The following is a 23,581-nucleotide window of genomic DNA, read 5'->3' as shown; positions in this document are numbered from 1 at the left end:
CTCTCCCTTCCCGGGCCTGTAAGTACTCGTCGGACCTTACCGGCAAGGCTTACCAGGCCTGTGGGGAAGCCGCCTCTGCCCTACACGCTATGGCGTTGTTGCAGGTCCATCAGGCCAAGGCACTGAAGGATCTGCACGAGGGTGGCCATGACCCACAAGTTCTTCAGGAACTTCGTGCCGCGACGGACCTCGCGCTTCGTGCGACATAGGTCACGGCGCGGTCAGTGGGTCGTGCGATGTCCACACTTGTGGTCCAGGAGCGCCATCTCTGGCTGTGTCTTGCGGACATGAGGGATACCGACAAAGTCAGGTTCCTTAATTCCCCCGTGTCCCAGACCGGCCTCTTCGGCGACCCGTGGAAGCAGGTAAGTGTTGCACAGCACACTGTGACGCCGCTGCGGGCCGCCTCACAGAGAGAGCCTCCCGGGCCGCGTCCCTGCATTCCACCTCGCTGCCCCGCTGCGGGTACGCCTGTGGTTCCTCTGGTCCCACTGGTGCGGTCTCTGGGAGCCTGGTTAGCGCTCACCAGTCCGTCCCGCTGGCTCATTCGGACCATCAGGCTCGGCTACGCGATTCAGTTCGCCCGGCGGCCCCCGAGGTTCAAGGGCGTCCACTTCACTGTAGTGAAAGATGTCGATGCCCCTGTCTTGCGTGCGGAGATCGCAGTCCTACTGGTGAAGGACGCGATAGAGCCGGTCCCTCCAGCCGATATGAGGTCAGGGTTCTACAGTCCCTACTTCATTGTACCCAAGAAAAGCGGCGGGTTACGACCTATCCTGGACCTGCGAGTCTTGAATGGGAGCCTTCACAAGCTACCGTTCAAGATGCTCACGCAGAAACGCATTTTCGAATGCATCCATCCCCGGGATTGGTTTGCAGCGATCGACCTGAAGGACGCGTACTTTCATGTCTCGATCCTTCCGCGACGCAGGCCATTCCTGCGGTTTGCGTTCGAAGGACGAGCATATCAGTACAGAGTCCTACCCTTCGGGCTGGCCCTGTCTCCCCGCGTCTTCACGAAGGTCGCGGAAGGAGCCCTTGTTCCCATGAGAGAACAGGGTGTTCGCATCCTCAACTATCTTGACGACTGGCTCATTCTAGCACAGTCTCGGGATCTGGTGCTCAGACACCTCAGCCAGTTGAGGCTTCGGGTCAACTGGGAAAAGAGCAAACTCGCCCCGGTGCAGAGGATCTCTTTTCTCGGTATGGAGTTGGATTCGGTCGAACAGATAGCACGCCTCACAGAGGAACGTGCTCGGTCGGTGTTGAACTGCCTGAATACATTCAACGGCAGGACAGCGGTCCCACTGAAATTCTTTCAGAGGCTCCTGGGGCATATGGTGGCTGCAGCGGCTGTAACACCGCTCGGTCTGCTTCAAATGAGACCGCTTCAGCACTGGCTTCACGGCTGAGTCCCGAGATGGGCGTGGCAACGCGGCACGTTCCGGGTGCCAGTCACTCAGGAGTGCCGCCAAACCTTCAGTCCGTGGTCGGACCCTTTGTTTCTCCGGGCAGGAGTGCCCCTAGAACAAGTGTCCCGGCATGCTGTGGTTTTCACAGATGCTTCTGCCACTGGCTGGGGTGCCACGTACAACGGGCATGCAGTGTCAGGGGTTTGGACGGGACCCCATCTGCATTGGCACATCAATTGCCTCGAGTTGCTGGCAGTACGCCTTGGCAGTACCTGCCATCTCCTCCTGTGGAGTCGGAAGCATCTGAGGTCGCTTCGCGTCATTCATGTTCCCGGTGTGCTCAACCGTGTGGCCGACAAGCTATCACGAGCTGCGCTGCCAAGAGAGTGGTGACTCCACCCCCAGGTGGTTCAGCTGATCTGGAGAGAGTTCGGAGAGGCTCAGGTAGACCTGTTTGCCTCACCACTGCCAGTTGCCCACTGCCAGTTGTTTTACTCTCTGACCGGGGGAACACTCGGGACAGACGCACTGGCACACAGCTGGCCCCGGGGCCTGCGCAAATATGCGTTTCCCCCAGTGAGCCTACTTGCACAGACTCTGTGCAAAGTCAGGGAGGACGAGGAGCAGGTCTTGCTAGTTGCGCCTTACTGGCCCAACCGGACCTGGTTCCCAGAACTCTCACTCCTCGCGACAGCCCCTCCCTGGCCCATTCCTCTGAGGAAAGACCTTCTTTCTCAGAGACGGGGCACTCTTTGGCACCCGCGTCCAGACCTCTGGAAACTCCATGTCTGGTCCCTGGATGGGACGCGGAGGTTCTAGGTGACTTACCCCCCGAGGTACTTAACACCATCACTTCGGCTCGTGCACTGTCTACGAGACGTGCTTACGCCTCGAAGTGGAACCTGTTCGTCGAGTGGTGCTCTTCTCGCCGAGAAGACCCCCGAAGATGCTCGATCGGAGTTGTGCTTTCCCTCTTGCAGCAAGGGTTGGAGCGTAGGCTGTCCCCCTCCACCCTCAAAGTCCATACTGCTGCTATCTCCGCTTACCACGACCACATAGATGGCAAATCTGTTGGTCAGCACGACCTGGTCGTCAGGTTCCTTAGGGGGGCGAGACGGTTAAATCCTCCTCGTCCCCCCTCCATTCCCTCTTGGGACCTCGCTCTGGGGCTAAGAGCACTTCAGATTGCTCCCTTTGAGCCTTTGCAATCGGCAGACTTAAAGATTCTGTCTATGAAGACTTTGCTGCTGGTTGCATTGGCCTCCATCAAGAGGGTAGGGGACCTGCAGTCATTTTCGGTCGACGAATCATGCCTGGAGTTCGGGCCGGCTATGTGCCCAAGGTTCCTACCACTCCCTTCAGGGACCAGGTGGTGAGCCTGCAAGCGCTGCCTTCGGAGGAGGCAGACCCAGCCCTGGCTTTGCTCTGTCCAGTCCGCGCCTTGCGACTGTATATAGACAGAACTCGAAGCTTCAGGACCTCAGACCAGCTCTTTGTCTGTTACGGAGGCCAGCAGAAGGGAAAGGCTGTCTCCAAGCAGAGGATGGCCCACTGGATAGTGGATGCCATCGCCCTAGCTTACCAAGCTCAGGGCGTGGCTTGCCCGCTCAGGTTGCATGCTCACTCCACGAGAGGTGTAGCATCCTCCTGGGCGCTGGCTCGTGGCGCCTCGCTAACAGACATTTGTAGAGCTGCGGGCTGGGCGACACCTAACACGTTCGCTAGATATTATAGCCTTCGTGTCGAGCCGGTCTCCTCCCGTGTTCTCGCCTCAGGTCAGAGGCACGGAGAGGCCCCGGCTTAGTGTCGACTTGCTGCGCTGCATGCGCTTCTTGCTCCAGAGAGTCCCTACGGGCAGACCCTGTTGAGTCCTCCGGTTACCCTTCGGCAGCCGACGTGGCGGAGTGTCCGGCGCCAGGCCTATACTCCGTTGCATCCCTGAGAACTGGACTTAGGCTGGGTTCCATATGTGTGACCCTACGGGGATCCCATATGGCTTTCTCCACGGCTGCTCCTAAACGAAGCCCGTGTCTTTCCCTCTGGGAGAACCCATCTCTAACCAAGTTGGAGTCACCCCAGCTCTTCCATATGTAGCACAGCCCTACAGGGTTAGTCCATATGTACTTCTCCACATAACTCCTTCGGGGAAGGATGTGGCTTCCGCAGCGTTCCTTTCCTAACGACAGGTTACGCTTTCCCAGCGTTATCCAATAGTCTCACTGAATGGGTTTGGGAACAACAGTGATCGACCCTCTCTGTGTGTTAGCCCTGTCCCACCGTCCGCAGGCAAGGGGGTTCAGGTGGCTTACAACAGAGCGCTGGAGGAGGGCAGCTCCTGTGGCGCTTTGGTAGGGATTCCTATTCGTCGGTCTGTCCGACGTACGTCGAACGTGACCGACTGAATGGGAACGTCTCGGTTACAAAGGTAACCCTCATTCCCTGAAGGAGGGAACGGAGACGTACGTCCCCTCGCCACAGTCGTTGTCCTGCTGTGCTGCTGCCTGCTTAGTTCGGCTCCTCAGCGAAAACCTGAAGATGCAACGCACCTGCTGCTCATTATATACCCGCGCTGCGAGGCGAGCAGCTGATGCATATGATTGCATGCCAATGTGCATTGGCTCGTTTTAGTTACACTCGAAGTAGATTGGCCTCTCTGGCGAGATTCCTATTCGTCGGTCTGTCCGACGTACGTCTCCGTTCCCTCCGATGATCTTAAAGCTTAAATTATTATATCACTGCTAGAAAAATAAATTGTCTAAGGAGGTAATACATATGATCTAATTTCATCCAGGTAAGAGTTTAATTTTCTCTGTGGAAAACACTTAATTAATGAAGCCTTAAAAGATTTCATGCATCATTAGTTTTGTCTTATTTTGGCTTATATCAAGATAATAAATTAAAGTTGTTTTATCATGTTGTTTCTTGGTTTGGATTGAACAAAGCCATTCCTATGTGTAGTCCTACAGCTTCATTGTTAGTGAATTCATTTTGCGTAGATCAGTGACTCACCCAAGCAGAAACAGCTCCATGTCTGCCTGTCTGAAATCTCTATCATCATAAATATTGAGATGAACAAAATGAGCATATGTACAGATCAGCCTGGGAAATGGGAGATGAAAGCATGAATCAGTTCTTCACAAACCTGGAAGAAAAGAACAGAAAAAGTGTTCAGATGACATTAGATGTTCTGAATGAGCGAAGACAACTTGAAGCCTGTGTCTCTAATCTGATGGACCGAATCAATGAGAACGAGTTAAAAATATGTACGGTCATCCGCCGGAAACGAGTAATTTGAATTTATAAATTTCTAAATAAAAACACATCGCTTCGCTTCAGAAGGTTTTTATTTTATTGTTTTATTTATTTTTGGTCTGCCATACATAACCATTATAAAGCTTGCAGGAATAAGGATATTTTTAGATATATCTCTTATTGTGTTCATCTGAAAGAAGATAGTCATACACTTAGGGCAGCTCGAGTGTGAGTAAATCATGGGATAATTTTCATTTTTGGGTGAACTATCCCTTTAAGTTCACACAACAAGTCTACAATAAATCAGTCCAAACTAATTATTTTTTGTTGGAAAAATATAAATCAATTTCATGGAAACTTTCTTTAATTTAATTAAGTTCACTCAACAAATTATTTTTCTAACACAAGAACCTAAATTGATAAAGTTTGTTAAACAAACTATTATTGTTTAAATTGACTTGTTGTAGTCTTGTTGTATGAACAATTTAATTGTGTGGAAAATTTTTCCTTAATTCAGTTACATCAAATAAACTTTTTTTCCCCCTTTTTTTTGAGCATACACTGTAAAACCTAACTATAAAAAATGCATATTACAGAGTTACGCGCGATCGCTGAAAGTGAAAGTAAACAGGAGCGCGCATTCAAACGCGATCTCAATACCCCGCATTTTGAAAGCGGCTCCCTGATGAATACAGATATCTCTCAATATGAAAGCTATTTTAGGCTGGTCAGTGTAGTTGTAACCATCTCTCAGCTCTGTATCAAAGAAAAAATTGGTCTTATTTGCACTTTGAATATTGAGAGAGTGTGATTATGGTTGCACTTATTGTAAAGTGTTATCATGAAAACGAATAACAGTTTTCTCTTAATCTTATTAAGCACAAACAGTAAGGTTTCATTTGTTAACATTAGTTAATGCACTGTAAACTATGAACTAACAATGAATGACTATTTTTATTAACTAACATATACAAAGATTAATAAATACTGTAGCAAATATATTGCTCATTGTTAGTTGATGTTGGTTAATATGTTAATGTTAATAAATGAGACCTTATTGTAAAGTGTTAACATTTTTTATTTATAAAAATAAAATGTTTTTATTTCTATGATCAGTTTGTGGAAAGGAGTTCAGTTAGGAGGTCAAAAGTTGTAGAAGCTCATAAATCATGTACAGTAAGGCCTGAAGAGACTGAAATCATACAGAAGAGAAGTCAGTCAGTTTAGTTAGTGGCAAAACCTTTTACAGTGCTTGAGTATTGTTGTCTTTTACTGCATATGATAATTCACACTCAGAAAGTAGAACTGAAATAACATTCATTACAAGATGATTAGTTAAAAACATTTCAAATACACCTGCAGAATATTTTTTCTAGTCATGTATTTCACCATTGAGGATTTCTTAAAAATAGTGTGTAAAAATCTTGTCTTGTCTCGTCTTGTGAACTCAGTCTCGAGTCTCGTCTCGTCTCGTGAGATACCTGTCTCGTCACACCCCTAAATCGTAATGTAAGCGGATCAGGGTTTCTGCTCTGATGAAGACTAATTTATTTACTTTATAACTGTAAAACTTTGTTTGCACATCACTGCCTGTATATGTCATGTATGCAAAACTAAATTGTAAGAAACGCTTCAGATTATAATGTTTTAGTTGACTAATGTTATGATTACTGACTTTATATATTTGAGTGTGTTAAGTTTTTTCATCCCGGCCCGCGTAATGACGTCATTACGTCGGAGCGTAAAAGAACCGGTGAACCGGTTTTTTCAACCGGTTTATTGAATCGAACCGTCCGAAAGAACCGGTTCGCGGAAAAGAACCGAACTTCCCATCACTACTTCAAAACTCGTTTTCCACATGTGGGCGGTCATTACACGCCCCTTTCAGCCGATTGGTCAATCAAATCTGAGCCAGTGACGTCATCTTCAGTTCGTTCAACAAAATAACAGTCCTCTGCCGTGAAAAGCACAGATTAACCACTAGCTACTTTAGTTATGACAAAAATAATATATTAAATGTTTGCCAAAACGAATTCATTTAAAGCTGAACTGAAACAGAAACCGGCGTTATAACCTAGGCTACCTCTCTAATTTGACACAAATCCAAATGTTTCAATATTCACGATTTGGAGGCTAAACTATTTATTTATTATTTAAACGCTTTTATTGTAAACAGACTACTTAAAATGAGCAGTATAACTTTTTATGTATTTGGTTGAATGTATGTTATTTTGACAGTTAGCCTAACTGCAATGTCAAATTACTAAAACGCGTTCACTTGAATTTTCTTATAAAAGCGGAAACAACTTAAAATACTCAGACATTTATGGTCAAATATATGTAACATCATTCGAATCTGTGAAGGGTTAAATAGGCCTATTATTTTTGTACACTCACAATAAAAACAAAACATTGCTCGTAAAATAAACAAAGAAATTTTCTGCCGTCTCGGTTTCCTTTCTGTGTACTTCTCAAAAATGAACCGACACTCATATTGTCGCATTTTTCCCCCTTTAATTTCGGTAATATGTTAATTATTTAAGTGAAATAAATTTCGCGCATAGACATAGGCTATTTATTCCTTTTAGCCTAAATAATTTAATCCTTTTTTCTCCATTCACAGAAGCGCGGCAGGTGATGATAATCCTCATGTTCTGTTGTTTATTCTGCTATTTGTTCATGTAGGCTAAAACTAAACCCCTGGGATTTTTTTAATGATTCACAGACATTTATCAATTCTAATTTCGTTTAATTCCAATTTAATATAATCTTGTCAGTTAATGAAACGATGATCGCGTCAGTTGAAAGTCAGGGGGAAAAAACAGAATGACAAGGCAACAATAATTTTCGTTTAGTTTAAGTTTTTCAAAACATCCACAGAACTGCATTACAGTAAATTTTCCAAATTTTTACAAAGATAATACAAGTTCTATGTTTAATATAGCCTAGGAGAGTTTTTGTTTGCTGTTGTCCACTGAAGCAATTGATGCAGAATCGCCAATTGCCGTTAAATCGAAATTGAAAGTAAAATGTTCAGGGCCATTTATGGCTAATTCATTCAAAAGCGAAGGAAAGACAGAAAAAGTGAGGATAGCAAGTAAACTGTGACATATAATAATGTTCACTGTGTTCATAAAAGTTCTAGTGCTATGTTTAATTTAAGAGATAAAATATGCATGGCCATGCATATTTTATCTCTTAAATTTTTCTCTTAAATTAAACATAGCACTAGAACTAAGGAAAGCTAAGGAAAAATATTAGGTGTTGTCACATGTCAAATAGGAATAACAGTTTTATTAGCCTATATTATATTTCGTATTTGTCTTTTTGTCCATAGGCTACATATCGTGAAAACAAATGTAACACGCACACAACCACCACCACCACCACCAACAACAACTATTTTGTGTTAAGAAGCTGCTCTTAATTTTTTTTTTATCGATGACTTCACAGTGCATTAGTAGCATGCTGTGCATGAATAACACTGAAAATATGAAAATATCTACTGCGGGGCAAAGGATCGCCATCGCCTTTCGACGAAACCATAGACTGTAAAAAAGACGAAACCCAGCACGGAGGTTATCGTGGTCATGTGCGCCACCTAGTGGATAGCCTATATGACTGCATCTACTCTGATAGCCTACTGCAAGGAATGCGTCTGCTAAATGATTGAATTTAAATGTATAAAATGTAAGCAAAACATTAAAATAAGAAAAGAAAAAAAAAGAAAAAAAAAAGAGTGCAGTAGCCACTGATCTATAATAGAGAATAGTATATCATTATATATAGCCTATTGATCGGTGGTAGTAGCCCAAAGAATGTCATGCGCTTGATAACAGATGTAGAGGCATTTACATTTTAAAAACACAATGACAGCTTAAAAACAGACTGAATTAAATCTACTGTAGGTTTTTTTTAAACATTTTTTTATCTGTGCATGCATATTTCTGTGAAATACGCGTTAGGTTGCACAGAAGAAAGTCGATTTATGACATCATCTGATATAGCGGCAGAGGACTGTTATTTTGTTGAATGAACTGAAGATGACGTCACTGGCTCAGATTTGATTGACCAATCGGCTGAAAGGGGCGTGTAATGACCGCCCACATGTGGAAAACGAGTTTTGAAGTCGTGTTTCCGTCAGTGTTCCCAACTTAGCAATTTTGTTGCTAGATTTAGCAACTTTTCAGACTACACTAGCAACTTTTTTTCCAAAAAGCACCTAGCAACAAATTTAGCAATTTTTAACATTTATTTGGCAACTTTTAGCAACTTTTGGAAAGTGACTCTAATCAAAACAGCACACGTACAAGCTAGCTAAATAGACTGAGCGGTTGATTCATAATTCCTTAAGATCGCTGTGGAAATAGCTGTAAAAACCGGAAGACAAAAGACAACGAGTGGGGGCGGGGCTACACAAGGTCTATATATAGCCAATTTGTTGAGTGCACATTTTTGGCAAAATAATTTAAACGCATTAAGTTCAGAGTACAATTGTTTGGTTAGCAAGTCACAATTTTTTTAAAAAAAGACAAATTTATAATTTCCTACACAAGTACCATTAGCACTTCAAAAAGTAAAGTAATCGAGGAAACCACTGAACAGCTAACCAACCCAGCAGCACACCACACCATTTAATGGAGAGAGTTGTAAAGAGGTGCCTAGCAATAGACAAACACATTTGAGTTAAGATGCTAGCTCCAATTGTTCAATATAGACTAATTGTTAATTTACTGATACACCTTGTTATTAGCTTGTTTAACTGTTGATCATTTAGGTAGCATATTAACTACGACAGGGCTTTAATTGTTCAGTTCATGTATAGTTTCACTGGTTAAAAGGAAAATAGCCTACATAAAATGTAATTGTTCAAAAGTGTTTAACTGTTCAATATCAATGTTGTATTTAAAAATAAAAATAAATCTGGTCATGAAAAAGTGTTGTTTGTATTCATTTTAAAAATGCTGTGTGTTTGTGTGTGTGTGTGTGTGTGTATTTATTTTACAAACAAATCTAAATTAGCATTTCAAATAATATCTATGTAGTTTTGCGTTGCGATTACGTAATGACGTCATGGCGCAATTACGTCACAATGTCATTTAGCAACTTTTAGCAACAAAACGATCTGCCTTTAGCAACTTCCCCTGAAAATTAGTTGGCAACACTGGTTTCCGTTTTCTATCCGTGACCCGAAAAAACGAAAATCGAGTCAAAATCTCGTTTTTCCGTTTTTTTTTAACAACCGTTAAAAACGACCGTTTTCTCGTGTCTGCATATTTCATTTCAAATTGGAAAACAAACTATCAAAACGTACACGGACCCTGTCCTCTGGCTCTGCTATCCAGCAAACACGACAAGAGGAGTGACTGAAGATGCCCCCTGTTATTCGGTAGAATTGGTTATTTTGAAGCCATTATCTGTGCCTTTCGTGAATTAAATTGGAGTGAATAGCGCTGTTAGTTCAGCGAATGTGAAAACTCAAGTTTTTACTCTGTTAATCCTGCAATAAAAACGGTTATTACTTGCTGAACAGGCACACAAGGTATCCTAGCAGCCGCCCCATGCCATACCCAGCTAATGCCCCTGGGGCTGAAGAGAAGAGAAGTTCCTCTGATTCCGATTCGACGCGTGGAGCTCGAGATAGGCCTATTACTGCGCAAAACACACACAAGATCTTCGATCAGGACTGCATCAAGGTTTGGCTAGCGTAATGCTATGAATGTGTTTTGGGAGCCCATTAATGATTAGTTTGCATTATTAATGTGTGCGGATAATCTGCGACGCGACGCGCAGTAAACAAGAAATCGAAACTAAACACACTGTGGCGAAAATTGAAAGAAAATAACTGTTTGTAATTTTTCTTTGTTTGGAATAGCTTAACTAAATAAAATTCAAAGTGGACATTTTTTTTTCAAGTGGTAATACCATACTCTTACAGCAGGACATTTTGGGTGCGTCTCAGTTGTAATGGATTAGACATGATTTCAGTCATAGGCTAATTATGCACAAACCACAGTTTCCATTAGCAGCAGTGAACGACTTTTAAAATGTAATTTACAGTACACTAGATATAACCTAAAAAAAACTGTTTGCAATTATGTTTATTGTTTAAAAAAAGAAATGTCGACGCAAAGACGCTCGCTCCGTTTTGGTTTAGGCCCACCTGCTCTTATAATGTTATAATAATAACTGTAGCCTATAAACAACAAGTGCAAATATTAAACGTGGTATATGATGTGTTTGATCATGATGAGTCGCAATGAGCCATTTGTGGAGATAAATATCACAAAACACACCCGATTGTCCATTAACCTTTAGATTTCTACACGATTAAAATTCGTCAAATACTGCAAGAAAAGAAAACGTGAACGAACATTAGTGGATATATGTTTGGATAACTGTTTGGAGCACTGTACAAAATTATTTTATGGTGAAGTAAATACTACAGAAAAAAAAAAAGTAATTTTTGCATGAAAAAGTTAGTTCAGGCAAGAATAAAGTAAATTATATATGAGTACTCAATTTAAGCTTGTAGAATTTTTATAAACATTATAAAGTACTCAACTTTTCTGGTACTGGTGTTCCCATCCTGCACTGGGCCTTGAATAATTAATTAGGTCTATTTTTAGCTGTTTTCGAAAGAAAAAATAGTACATTTTACTTATTGTTTTATACAGTGAGTAGAAACGTAATAAATATCCTAAAAAACGAAAGCCCAGGCTAACGTTAGTTGTTTTTGGTGCTTCGTCCATAACAATTATTGCTCTAGACATTGACGCGTTTCCACAGAGATGTTTGTGCCCGTAATGAGCTGCCAGAACTTTTACATATTTATTCTGTGCACTTCTACATTGCAGGCTATTGAAGCGCCTCTTCTGAAAGCAGCTTCATTTGAGTCGATCTGATTGGCTGTGGCGAAGCGATGATGTCATTTGGGCAATGGAGATTGATCTGTCTGCGAACCAATAGCAATCTTCCATGAAAGCGAAACTGAAACCGTAAGAGTAGTACAAAAGTACAGTATATGCCTAACACACTTTTTTTCTCTCACCCATTTTAAATTCTTTGTCTTCCTATTATTTATATTATTTATGCTGTCATCCACTGTTATATTTACATATTGAAGTTATCCTTGTTTATATTTGATATATATATATATATATATATATATATATATATATATATATATAATTCACACATTTTGTGAGATAGGCCTATGTAAAAAAATATGAACATAAAGCTATTGATTTATGTATCCTACCACTGAGCTTAAATATTTATTATATATAATTATTATATATTAATGATTATATAATTATTATATATGTATGTGATTGGTTTACTGTAATAATTAGCCTGAATTACAGATTTAGTTTTGGAATTAATAAAAAGTTACATTTCCTTGTCTTGAACAGATTGGATTAGTCAGAAGACAATTCTGGGACAATTTCAAAAGGTACACGTTATTCCTTATTTACTCCTAAAGGGTGAATATTATTCATTAAGCTACATATTCTTAAATCATGGTACAATTTAGTCTCTTTTAATAGTACCTTTAGTACCACCCTAGTGACAGCCTTTTTACCTTTTTTTTTTATTCCTGAGTAACTGTAAAAACAAAAACAAATACTTTATTATGGGATTATGGGATAATCTGTACGAAGAGAGATGATGTATTAACTTGTGTTTTTTTAATCACAGCAACAATGTCATCATCCGGTCCTCTCCGGCGGCGCAACAGCATGGAGCTTCCTCCTTCAATGTGAGAATCTCATTTAGTCAAAGAATCAGAATATTTGTGTCTTTAACTAAAATGTGATCTGACTATATTACGAAGCAATATTTATACAATATCTTGAACTTGTGCATTTATATGTAAGCAAGAAGTAAGAATATAGCAAGAACTTTAAGTATTAACTGAAACTCATCTGCATATCAATAATATGGTTAACATAAAAATTGTATTACAGATTATGGTCTATAAAAATAAACTCCTAATTTTTCTTTTCTCTAGAGCTGATGTTTTCCGGCTCAAAGCTGAATTTATTAAACTCTATAACGGAGATCATCCTCAACTCCAGCAGTGCTTAAAGAAACTACAAGAGATCATCAAAACATTTGAAAAAGATTTCAGAGGTTCTATTGAAGGATCTAGAACTGCAGGATGGTTGGGGATCTTTGGAGGAACTGCTATGGTTGCAGGATTAGGATTAGCTTTAGCTCCATTTACTATGGGAGCTTCTGCTGTTATTGCTGGAGCTGCTAGTGCTGGTGTTGCTGGTTCTGCTGTTGCAGCTGCTGGTGTTAGTGCTGCTGGTGTTGCTGGTGTTGGTGGTACTGTTGGAGTTGTGACACTCGCAGCCGCTGGATTTAAAAGTTACAAATGCAGATCTGAGAAAAAGGACCAGATGGACAGATTAAGAAAAGACATTGAATCTGAACTGCAAGAATTTCAGGATAAAATCAGCCCAATGGCTGAAAAGATGAAAGACCTTCATGAGTGTACTGAGAACAAAATGAGAGACTTTAAAAACCTGGAGAAAGATGCCAGTGATTTAGTTAAGATGCAGATAGAAGAGCTTGCTGGACTGACTAAGCAGATGTCTGAAAACATGCGTTTGCTTGCATCAATAGCAGAAATGTTTGGTGGGTTTAGCCTTGTGCTGGACATGATCTCAGTTAATGAACATGGCAGAGCGCTCAATGACATGGACAAACTAGCAGAAAAACCCATACATGAAGAAATAGATGAAAGTGAGATCAGATCAAAAGCAGGGAAATTCATTGCTGAAATTAGGAAATTAATCAACCAGTTACAGAAAATCATTGATGAACTTGAGAAAACAAAACACAAGCTAGCAGAATTTTAAGAGACAATCTGAGAAACAAAACATTATGAACCGCTGAGACAGAAGTTGATCCTGACAGAGACCGAAGATTCACTTGACCAACATTATATTGAATGATTTGAACAATCCCATTTGTCTACAATTATTCATGTTTAAATCACCAAATTTAATTTGATATAGTTATAGTATATCACTTAGAGGGGTTTTGCTAAAGTAAACATTTTAACATACTGAAATTCAAATAAGATTTCATTGTTACTGTTATTTTTATGTATACAATACCTTATATATTTTCACGTTTCACAAAATGTGTATTCCCAAACATAACATGTTTTAAAATGCACACACATAAATGCATTTGATTACAATGCATATGAAGTAAAAAGGGCTTTGTAAATCAATGGCAGGTTCAAGTAAGAGACAGAGTGAGAAAAACTACATTTTTCCTTAGCAAAGTAATATTTTGTACAGTTTGGTTACCAGGCTAGAATCAGAAAGTAATTCAAGAATTTAAGATAACACTCAATGTGTAAGCCATTTCATATCAATAAGTAATCAGTGACCACATTATAAAACTCTGTGAAATGTGTGACAGTGTATTTGAATAGGTTTTGTGCTGGTTTTAGTACTGAAGAAAAAAAAAAACACTATAGACAATGTCACTGTGAAATTGTAAATGCAACAATTTAATAAAAAAGAAACCATTAAAACTTATTTTAAACCATTATTACTACCACAATGTTTTACACTTTTAATATACCATGAATATTTTGAATAGGGTACTTCTTTCAAAAGTACTGTAATTTTATTACATTAATTTATTATATTTGCATGAATAAATGGTCAAATACCAACAAAGGTTAATGATGTGAGTATAAGTATCATTTATTTATTTGTAGAATATTGTACAGTGAACCTTCTTTTAGTCATTAAATCTGAAGATAGTAAAACATGGTAACTTATGGTCTGAGTTCAGATTTATCCTGATTGTGCAGTTTGTCCAATAAAGCTCATTGTGTGCTCTGTTATAGGACTTATTTTGTGAATCTTCAAATAAGCTATATATTGTAGTTTGTTCGCATAAACCTATCAACATAATCAGAACTAAAAAAAAAAACAGGTAAAAGTTTACAGTGAAAGATGTTTAAATCTGAATCATTTAACTTTCATTTGGAGAGCAAAGTTAAATCTCTCAAAGAGCCAAATGAGAGTTAACATAGTCAAACTATGTTTAGATTGAATTCTCACTGATGTAAATGATATGAGTAAATCAAATCAAATAATTTTCTATAGAAAACATCACCTCAAACAACTTTTATTTAGAGGAAACTCAATCATCAGAAGTTTATTTAGGATAACTGTTTTTATTTTTATCTCCATGTGGCAACTAGTGATGTCCGATTCTTGAAGGATTTGTTCTTTTGAGCCGGTTCTCAGGAAGTAACCGGTCGAGCCGAAGGTCCAGTCCCAAATGGAACCCTAAACCCTCACAGCCTTTTTGTTGTTGTTGTTATAATAATGCATCAAACAATGAACAAGGACAGAACAGATAGAACCTCTACAGGAATTAAATTACATAAAATCGTCAAGTAAATTTCCACAAACAAAATAAGAGAAATGAAGAGAAAAAAATAATATGATGAATACATACAGAGGAAACATTATGCATCAGTGGCATTACCAAACAAATCATCATAAGATTTCAAAAACCACTTTTCTTGTTCTTAATCAACCTAAGTGTCATGATCATTACTGGGAGTGCCCTTGTCTGCCACTAGAGGGCACTCCAATCTGGACGCTTGGTTTTCATCACTCAGAACTTCATTTCCCATAACCCACTTCCTGGACTCATTATCCTTCATTGCACCAGCTGTTTTGAGGTTGTAATTAGTGTTCTGTCTATTTATACTCAGTTGTTTCTTCCTTTGTTTGTGGTTTGTTGTATTATGTTACGTGCACTTTTGTATCTCTGGTTTCTGTTTTTGTGGACTGTTTCTGTGGAGTTTGACCCTTGCCTGTTTCCTGGATTACGTGTTTGGATTATCACATTAAAGCTGCGCTTGGATCTTACCATCTTGTCTTTGTGTGCAATACGTGACAGAAATGAAGTTCCGAGTGATGAAAACCAAGAGTCCAGAATGGAGTGCCCTCTAGTGGCAGACAAGGGCACTCCCAGTAATGATCATGACACTAAGAGATTTGAGAAATGCATCAATTAAGAAATGTGAAAAAGTAGACTTCAAGTTAGAGAATTTTTACTTTATGAATAAAAAAATGTCCAAACAAAATAAAACAATAATAATAATAATAATAATAATGTAATTTATTGGAGTATTAGTCTTTTAACTGAGAGGATTTGGAAGAATCAAGGTTTTATTAAAGGCTCCTACAAGAGAGACTTTTATTATGAAATGAATTCCATATCATTCCAGTAGAGGGCAGTGTAGTTAGTTGATCGGCTGTTATTTGTTGTGTTTGGGTGATTAAGGCCCCGATATACTTAAAACAAAGTTCTTTTTCGTTCTTCGTTTAGGGGTAAAACGAAGTTCGAAATGCATGACCATCGATGTACTTTAAACGAACATCTGACGCCGCCCGCGCTGCTGAGAGCGACGCTTAGATGAATATGTAAAAATGTGCTGTGCACTTTCTTCTCAGTAACAAAATAAACGCAACAAAAACAAGCTTTTTTTATAGAAAGCATAAGTGTCTGATCATAACATGGGTATGTTAGCACGAGCTCTGCAAATTAGCACTCCAGTCATGTCATCAGTAGTATTACATCTTTTATAAATTGAGATTTTGGCCAAACGTATTTTACAACAGAAAAAAGTTGCTCTTTTTCAGTTTCAGCACATGCCCCTCAAAAGATCTGTGCATGGCCCTGCAAGGAACCCAAAATCCACCAGGAGACAAAATGGAGAAAAAATCCTTGGGAGAAACCAGGCTAAGTTGTGGGGCCAGTTCTCCTCTGGACAACGATAAACAGCATGATCATGATTCAGGCAGCATTACAGGTCATAAGTCTGATTGGGATTGGAACAGAGGTGGGTAGTAAAGAAGGGTAGTAACATTTACATGTTATAACGCGGTTTGACCTGTGGGGCGCATTTAAGTAAATTTTTTTCATGAACGATGGCCCATTCACAAATGAATTACTCTTTTGAGTTGATTCTGTTCAAAGACTTGATCAAACAAACATATTTCTATGAGTACAGTTTTTGGATACTCTACCCACCTCTGGGAAGGATCCATACCTCGCCATGCTTGATCAGAGAAAAACACCATCACAAGGGATCAGAGCAAGCCCAGCACAGCTGTTGTTCAGTAGGAGAACCAGAACTCTGATGCCCATGCATGACAACCTGCACAACCTATACATTTGGTCATTTCACTTTATAAAATCAAAACCAAACACTCGAAAAGGACAGATTGGAAACATGAACTGTAGACTGCATGCTATAACAGACATGCAAAAGATCTAGATTCTCTAAAACAAGGAGACAGAGTCCGTGTCCAGCCAGAGGAACATAACAAAACATGGAGAAAAGTGACAGTTGTGAAACCTGTGGACTACAGATCTTATGACGTGCAGCTCCTCATTCTGAGGAGAAACTGCCGACACCTCAAGAGGGACAGGGCCACAGTAGTGGAAAAAACAGAGTCTTGTCAGTCTTCAGAGGTGAACAGAGACAGAGTGACAGGCTCAAAACGAAGCACAGACACTCCTGTTGTTTCTATTACAACGTCTGGAAGAAAAGTGATTAGATCTCACTACCTTAAAGACTATGAACAGTAACCCAATAATACTTACCTCCATGCTCTGGGGGATGTAGTTGGTATATTTGTTCACCTGCTGTTACAGTTTGTATTCATATGTGCCAACTGGGAAAAAAAAGAAAAAATGGGGGGAATATGAAGAGTAAAGATAACACTTTATTTTGGTATATGAGTTTATTAATTGAAGGGAATATGTATTAGAATGCATTAAGGAGACTGTAACGATTGGACGACAAGAGGGAGATCCATTTGCAGCATTTATTAAATAGCATTAAGGGCAGTACAGGAATCATATAACCAGATAACAGGCAGAGGGTCGAGGCAGGCAGCAGACAGGGATAACCAGAAACAGGCAGGTAAGAAGGCAGGCGGCAAGAATCAGAGTCCAGGATAACAGTCCAAACGGAAACAGGCAGAACAGACAGGGAAACGCTCAGAAATGACAACCTCAGTAAATCAAGACTTTGCAATGTGTGAGAGTGTGGCACGTCCTGATATTGCTGAGTTAGATGCGTTCCTGGGTCTACATATTTTGTGCCCTGAAGACCTACTGGCAGGTGATACTGGATGTGCAGACGGGTATGGAGGTCTCCAAGGTCCAGGAACTCTAGGCACCATGGCGGGTCAGAGTCCGTGGGCGACCCTGGCGGATCAGGAGCCTTGGGACGCCAAGGCGGGTCAGGAGTGTCAGGTAGCCATGGCAGGCTGTAGGCTGTAGCCATGACGCAGCCATCTTGTCCGTAGACTCAGGCAAGCAGACTTGAGTGCGTAGCGACCGGCAACCTTGAGTGCGTAGCAACCAGAGACATTACAAATACCGTCTTACTAAAATTGCAATGTTAAGACAATTTTCAGTCAATACAAAGTATATGTGAATGTATACATGCTGTTCTGAGTTACATTCCATTAAGTTCTTAAGTGATCATGTTGTCCTTCAGGTTGTAAGTTACTTTGAAAAAAAGAGAGAGAGAAAGGATGTTGGGATGGTTGTTGTTGCAGCATGGACTGTAACACAAGTTGTCTTCTAATGTCTAGATCTGATAGTAAAGGTTGGGTTTGTTGTGTTCAGTAAAGTTAAGTGTACGGAACTAGATTGGCGTCCATTCTATTTATAATAGAGGATAGAATGAAACACCACCAATTCGCCAAAACGCGAAATCGTTAGGAATTGTCATGCGATTGTGTTAGTGTTTTTTTTCTTCATTAATAAAATGTTCTTTTTTAAAAATGATTTTATTGAAGGAATAAGCCCCAAAAAGCCATGATTTACAGTAAATTTAGAAAATAATGTGATCAATCAAAAGGGGAAGTATCGTGATACTAATTCATATTTTCTTGACTTAAAGATAATCAAATGATTTCACAAAAGAGATACATTAATGCATGTGGCAGATGCTTTTATTTGAAGCAAATTACATTGGATTAAAGCTATACATTTGGTCATGTCACTTTATAAAACCAAACTGTGCTCTGCAAAGAAAGCTTTTATTGAGAAGCTTCAGGAATTATATCCAGATTAAACATGCATGTGGCATAGCAAATCTTTCATTAATGTTTAATGTTTAATTAAGGTTTGCACTTCTGACCAGGTTTGGATGGTCGTTTCTGAGTTTGTCCGTCATAGTGAACAGGCAAACAGCGGTTGTTAATGACATCACAAGCAACAATCACATAATATTGGCCTTTAGAAAGGCTAACTTCACACTTTCCTTTTATTACAGAACTTTGAACAATGAACACATTGAACTTTTCATCACTGATGCATAGGTTTTTTTCCTTTATGGTGCCACGATTATTGCAGATTCCTATACTGCTATTGGTATCACTGCGACATAGGAAGGATTGTGGTTTTGTTTTTGTTCTGCCACAAAGTTTCTTTGTTGTTAGGTACTTTGCCCAAGCCTCTATACTGTTTGTGTCGAAATCATCTTGGAGAATATGTCGTTGTGTAAAAATGTCGTATGCATTGTTTTTCTTAGACTTCTGGCAGGGTTTATCTGGAAACATTTCCGGTTTATCATAGCTGAACGTGCCTTTATCCCATCCATCGCTGAGCACCAGAGTCACGAAGAGCATGAGGACAACTGCCGATTTCATCTTGAAGACATATGAGGGACAGATGTTTAGAGCTTTACAGATAGTTGAAATAGTTAATACGATAACAGACCAGCTAATTAACAACATCATGTTCATTAATAATAAATTCATGCATGAGACAATTTATAGATTCATATGGCTTTGATTTAAGTAGTTTTTTCTTCATTTGAAGAATCTGCAGATTTACCTTTGTGCCGTTCTTGAGTTCTTGTTAATGAAATATGATCGTAGAGTCTGATCTGGAGTTCAGAAAGCATCAGCTGTGTCTGAGATGATCAATGACTCTGATATTTATTAGGCAAAAAAAAAAAAAAAAAAAAAAAAGTTGTGAAAATGCTTGCATATTTTCTATTGAGCAATGGCATTAAGCAAACCAGAGTGGTAAAACCAGTGTGAGAAAGGCAAAAAAACAAAAACAAAAAACAGGAAGCATAACCTACTCCTTCCTATGAAGGTCTTGGTCTTGTCTTGGTCTCAGACTAAAAGGACTCTGGATTTTGTTTCAAGACCACAACTGTGGGGATATTGCTAAATTATCGTTGCATTGTCTGATTTCTTTGTTAACATCATTAATCTGATTGGATGTAAAACTTTATGCTTCAAATTCAATCAATAACGCATTTCTAATTTCATTTATTTTGTTACTGTTGTACCGGGTCAGAAATCAACAAGTGATTGTGTCAAAAATGTCACCAGAATTAATACAAATGCCCACAAAATTCAAGATATGATTGCAAAGAAGTACTTGTATAAGATCTTAATCATTATATTATAACACATGATATATTTAAGCAATATCACAAGAAGGCTGTTTTCACAAATACACAATTGCAAATGTGATATTAAGTTTATTTATTTATGTTTTACAAATGCTAAATAAACAAAATTTTGTTTTTTAAAACATTACAGTTTTTCTCGATTGCTAACACACTATAACTGATTCATTTGGCACAATTTCCCAAAACATTTATTCAATTCTCAAAACAGACACATTTCTCAAAACTATAAACTGGTTGCACTCGTTTTCACACACATTCAAATTTTCTTAATGATTTCTGCAAAACTCTACACAAAAATACCCTTATTTTACAGTGGATTCACCATGTTTTCATTCATAAAACACATTAACTCAAGTGTCACTATGTAAACTCAAACAGCACACATTTATAATATAAACAGGAGCACAGGTGATTGTGCTTTAGAAATTGCATCCTAGAATCACTGACAGTGTTTTATACTTCTTACACATTGAGTATAATTACAGTACACAGTAACAGTACTTTATATGAGAACAATTTCACTATTCTGTGTCCAGTAAACTGTAGCACCCTCAAATTTGTGGTTGTCAAATTTATTTGTAGCTTATACATCTACTGTATCGTGTCTCAGTTTGCAGAACTGAGACATGACTGCCTAGGGAAGGTAGAGAAAGTCTTTTGTCAGAAGAAACTGCTATCGTACTCTATACTGTAATGAATTTTGGCCGAAGGTGCAGAGGATGGCAAATTTATTTATTTATTTATTTATGTATGTATGACTGTAATTGACAGTAAACTGTACTATGTACATAATGTACATATTTAGTTCTTTGCTTTTTAAACTTTTCTTCTCAAGTGATCACTTTACATTAGTGAAATGAAAATATTTTTTCCTCAAGCTCATTGTTGCATTTTACTCTATCTGCACTCTTTCATTTTTGATGTATACTGTAATAGACACTGAGCTGCCAAATTATTGAATCCCAATAAGAGTTTTTTTGTTACAGTGTTATGAACTGATCTCACTGGTGTTCACTGGGAAGGAAAGTAGTCTGTGTATTTGCAGGTTTTGTGTGTCATCTGAGGCCAAAGTTTGAATTTGACAGAAGTGAATACGTTTTTGACTGAAATATTTTAATTTGACATGGAAGTTTGAGGTTTGTACAAGTTGGTGTGTAGTTACGAGATTTGTGTTTATGGTTGCGAGAAAATGGTGAATTGTTTCATGAATTGTGTGTTAGCAATTGAGAAAAACTGTAATTTTAACTTTATTTATGCATTTGTAATTGTACCAGTTCAGATCCAACTTCTGATCCACCTCTGCAGTGTAAAGATGAATTTTGTTGTTGATTTCAATTGATTGGTAACAACTCTATATAGTGTCTTATTATTCTAAATGTAATTATTGATTACAGTTTTTTCTGATTGCTTAAGCACATTTTTTGTAACTATTGGCTATTTTTGCAAAACTCTACACACAAATAAGAAAACCCTTCACCAAATCACCAAAACATTGTAGTTCTCTTGCAAAAGCTAATAAACCTTGATTAACTCTTGAAATCTTCATAAAAATGGTATTTTCGTATCAAACAGTTAACACAAGCCATCACATTACAGTTTTTTACAGACGCTAGGACACATTTCTCAATACTTAGGTCACTTTTGCAAAACTCTTCACACAGTTCTCCTAACCAACTTTCAGCTTGGCAAAGCAGTTCATTTCACATTCAAAACACAAATCCCACAAATCCCTTCATTTCTCATTGCCTACACCATGTTGTCATTTAGAAAGCACTAGCATTCAATATTGTTCACTCAAGTCAGCCTAGCTTGAGCTCAATTAGCACACATACATACAGGTAGAGTTTCTGTCTGCTTCCATTTTGTAAAAAGGATGTGTCACAGTTACAGTAATCAGTACTTATATTTTTGTAGGACACAGAGACGATGGAATGGAGGAAGCCTGACTAGACATTTTCTTCCTCTAACTTCACCTCCTTGTCCTTGTCATCCTCTCCCTCTCGCTTCTTCACCTACACGTCCTCTTCCTCGGCCTCCTCTAATTCTCACTCTTCTCACTTTTCCTGCTCCCTCCATTGTACTCCACACAGACAGCTTACCTGTGGCATATTTATAATGCTTAGGCTGATTGCAAAGTGAACTAATTATCTAAAACAGTTTTCACATGTGACAGTGTGCCAGACAGTTGGCAAAATAGTGTAAATAATAGCCATACATGTGTATAGTTTTGCTTGGAGTGTGTTGATCATTTGGAAATTGAGTGTAAAGCCGTGAGTTGTGTTTACAGTTCCTGTGTAAGTGGATTGTATCTACAGTTTTGCAAAGTGTGTGTTACAAAATTGCAAACTGAGTGCAAAGCAGTGCTTGTGCTTTTAGTTTTGCAAACTCAGTGAGTGGTTTTGCTATAAGTATTAATAGTTTTAGAAATTGTGCTATAAGAATCATGGTTAGGGTTTAAGTATTCAGAAAAAAATGTAAATATGGATCTTTTTTTAGATGAATTTGAGGAGTGCTAGTCTGTTCTTGGTCTTGTCTTGGTCTCAACACACACTGGTTTTGGTCTCAGTTTAGGTGTTTTCTCTTGATTACAACACTACCTACCGCATATGAAACCATAGACCATAATGGTAGAACCAGCGTGAGAATGGCAAATGTTCTCACACATGTAAATCCAAAAATGTTCTCATACATGTAAATATATAAATATAACGTAATAAACATAAATCTGAAAAGAAGTCAATATTTATTTTGTGCACATTAAATTTGTGTATTCGGTTTTAATTGAACTTTTGGTATTCAACATAGCATTTAAAAATACAACAACCATTCGTTTTTTTTTTTTTTTGTTATTCACGATGTGGCTATAAAACGAAAAAGGAATGCACACAAAAGGTACACGGACCTCCATCCATAGGCAGTAAAACACCCGTTCACACCTTTAGACAACTTATGCTGCGTTCCAGGCACGTTTTTGAGCCCGTAAGTCACGACTTCAAACCACGACTGACTTTGCAGCATTCCAGGCAAGTCACGCCAAACTGCCTGAGCGCAAGGTATTGCTAGATGTAAACAAATCAGCATGGCGGACCGTACGGGGCTTATGCTCATTTATGATCATTTCTATGGCCAAAGGTGCTTACTGTTATACCTGTTATACCGTTATATTGTCCTAAAGTCTATTTCTCACCGTGCACCACTATGTGACGTCCGATCACGGAACTAGGAGTACATTGATCTAGTATGAGTTCACGGGTGGGAAGTCACGGGTTTGACTGCCGTTCCAGTGCACTTTGACGGGTAGAAGAAGGTTGTAAAAACACAGGTTACGGGTTGCCTGGAAGGTGGCAATAGTATCTGTAATTCACACATCTTTGGATTGTGAGGGAAACAAGATCTGAAGGAAAAACTTTCT

General features: G+C 39.2%; 1 protein-coding gene across 2 annotated transcripts; it reads left to right on the top strand.

The window, feature by feature from the left end:
• Positions 1-9,793: 9,793 nt before the first annotated feature.
• LOC137030274 (uncharacterized) lies at positions 9,794-15,522 on the top strand. Of its 2 annotated transcripts, XM_067400488.1 has the most exons (6): positions 9,794-10,053; positions 10,198-10,360; positions 11,522-11,662; positions 12,080-12,120; positions 12,366-12,426; positions 12,679-15,522. In XM_067400488.1, exons 5-6 carry the CDS (start codon positions 12,371-12,373, stop codon positions 13,532-13,534), a joined length of 912 nt encoding a protein of 303 aa, XP_067256589.1. In that variant the 5' UTR covers positions 9,794-10,053; positions 10,198-10,360; positions 11,522-11,662; positions 12,080-12,120; positions 12,366-12,370; the 3' UTR covers positions 13,535-15,522. The 2 variants fall into 2 exon arrangements, with proteins under 2 accessions (XP_067256589.1, XP_067256587.1); XM_067400486.1 differs by having other exon boundaries at positions 9,794-10,360.
• The last annotated feature ends 8,059 nt before the right edge of the window (positions 15,523-23,581 follow it).

This window comes from Chanodichthys erythropterus, chromosome 11, assembly GCF_024489055.1.
Source record: "Chanodichthys erythropterus isolate Z2021 chromosome 11, ASM2448905v1, whole genome shotgun sequence".
NCBI classification, from domain to species: domain Eukaryota; kingdom Metazoa; phylum Chordata; class Actinopteri; order Cypriniformes; family Xenocyprididae; genus Chanodichthys; species Chanodichthys erythropterus.
Note: the sequence above shows the minus strand (reverse complement) of the source record. Positions and strands in the feature narration are given on the sequence as shown.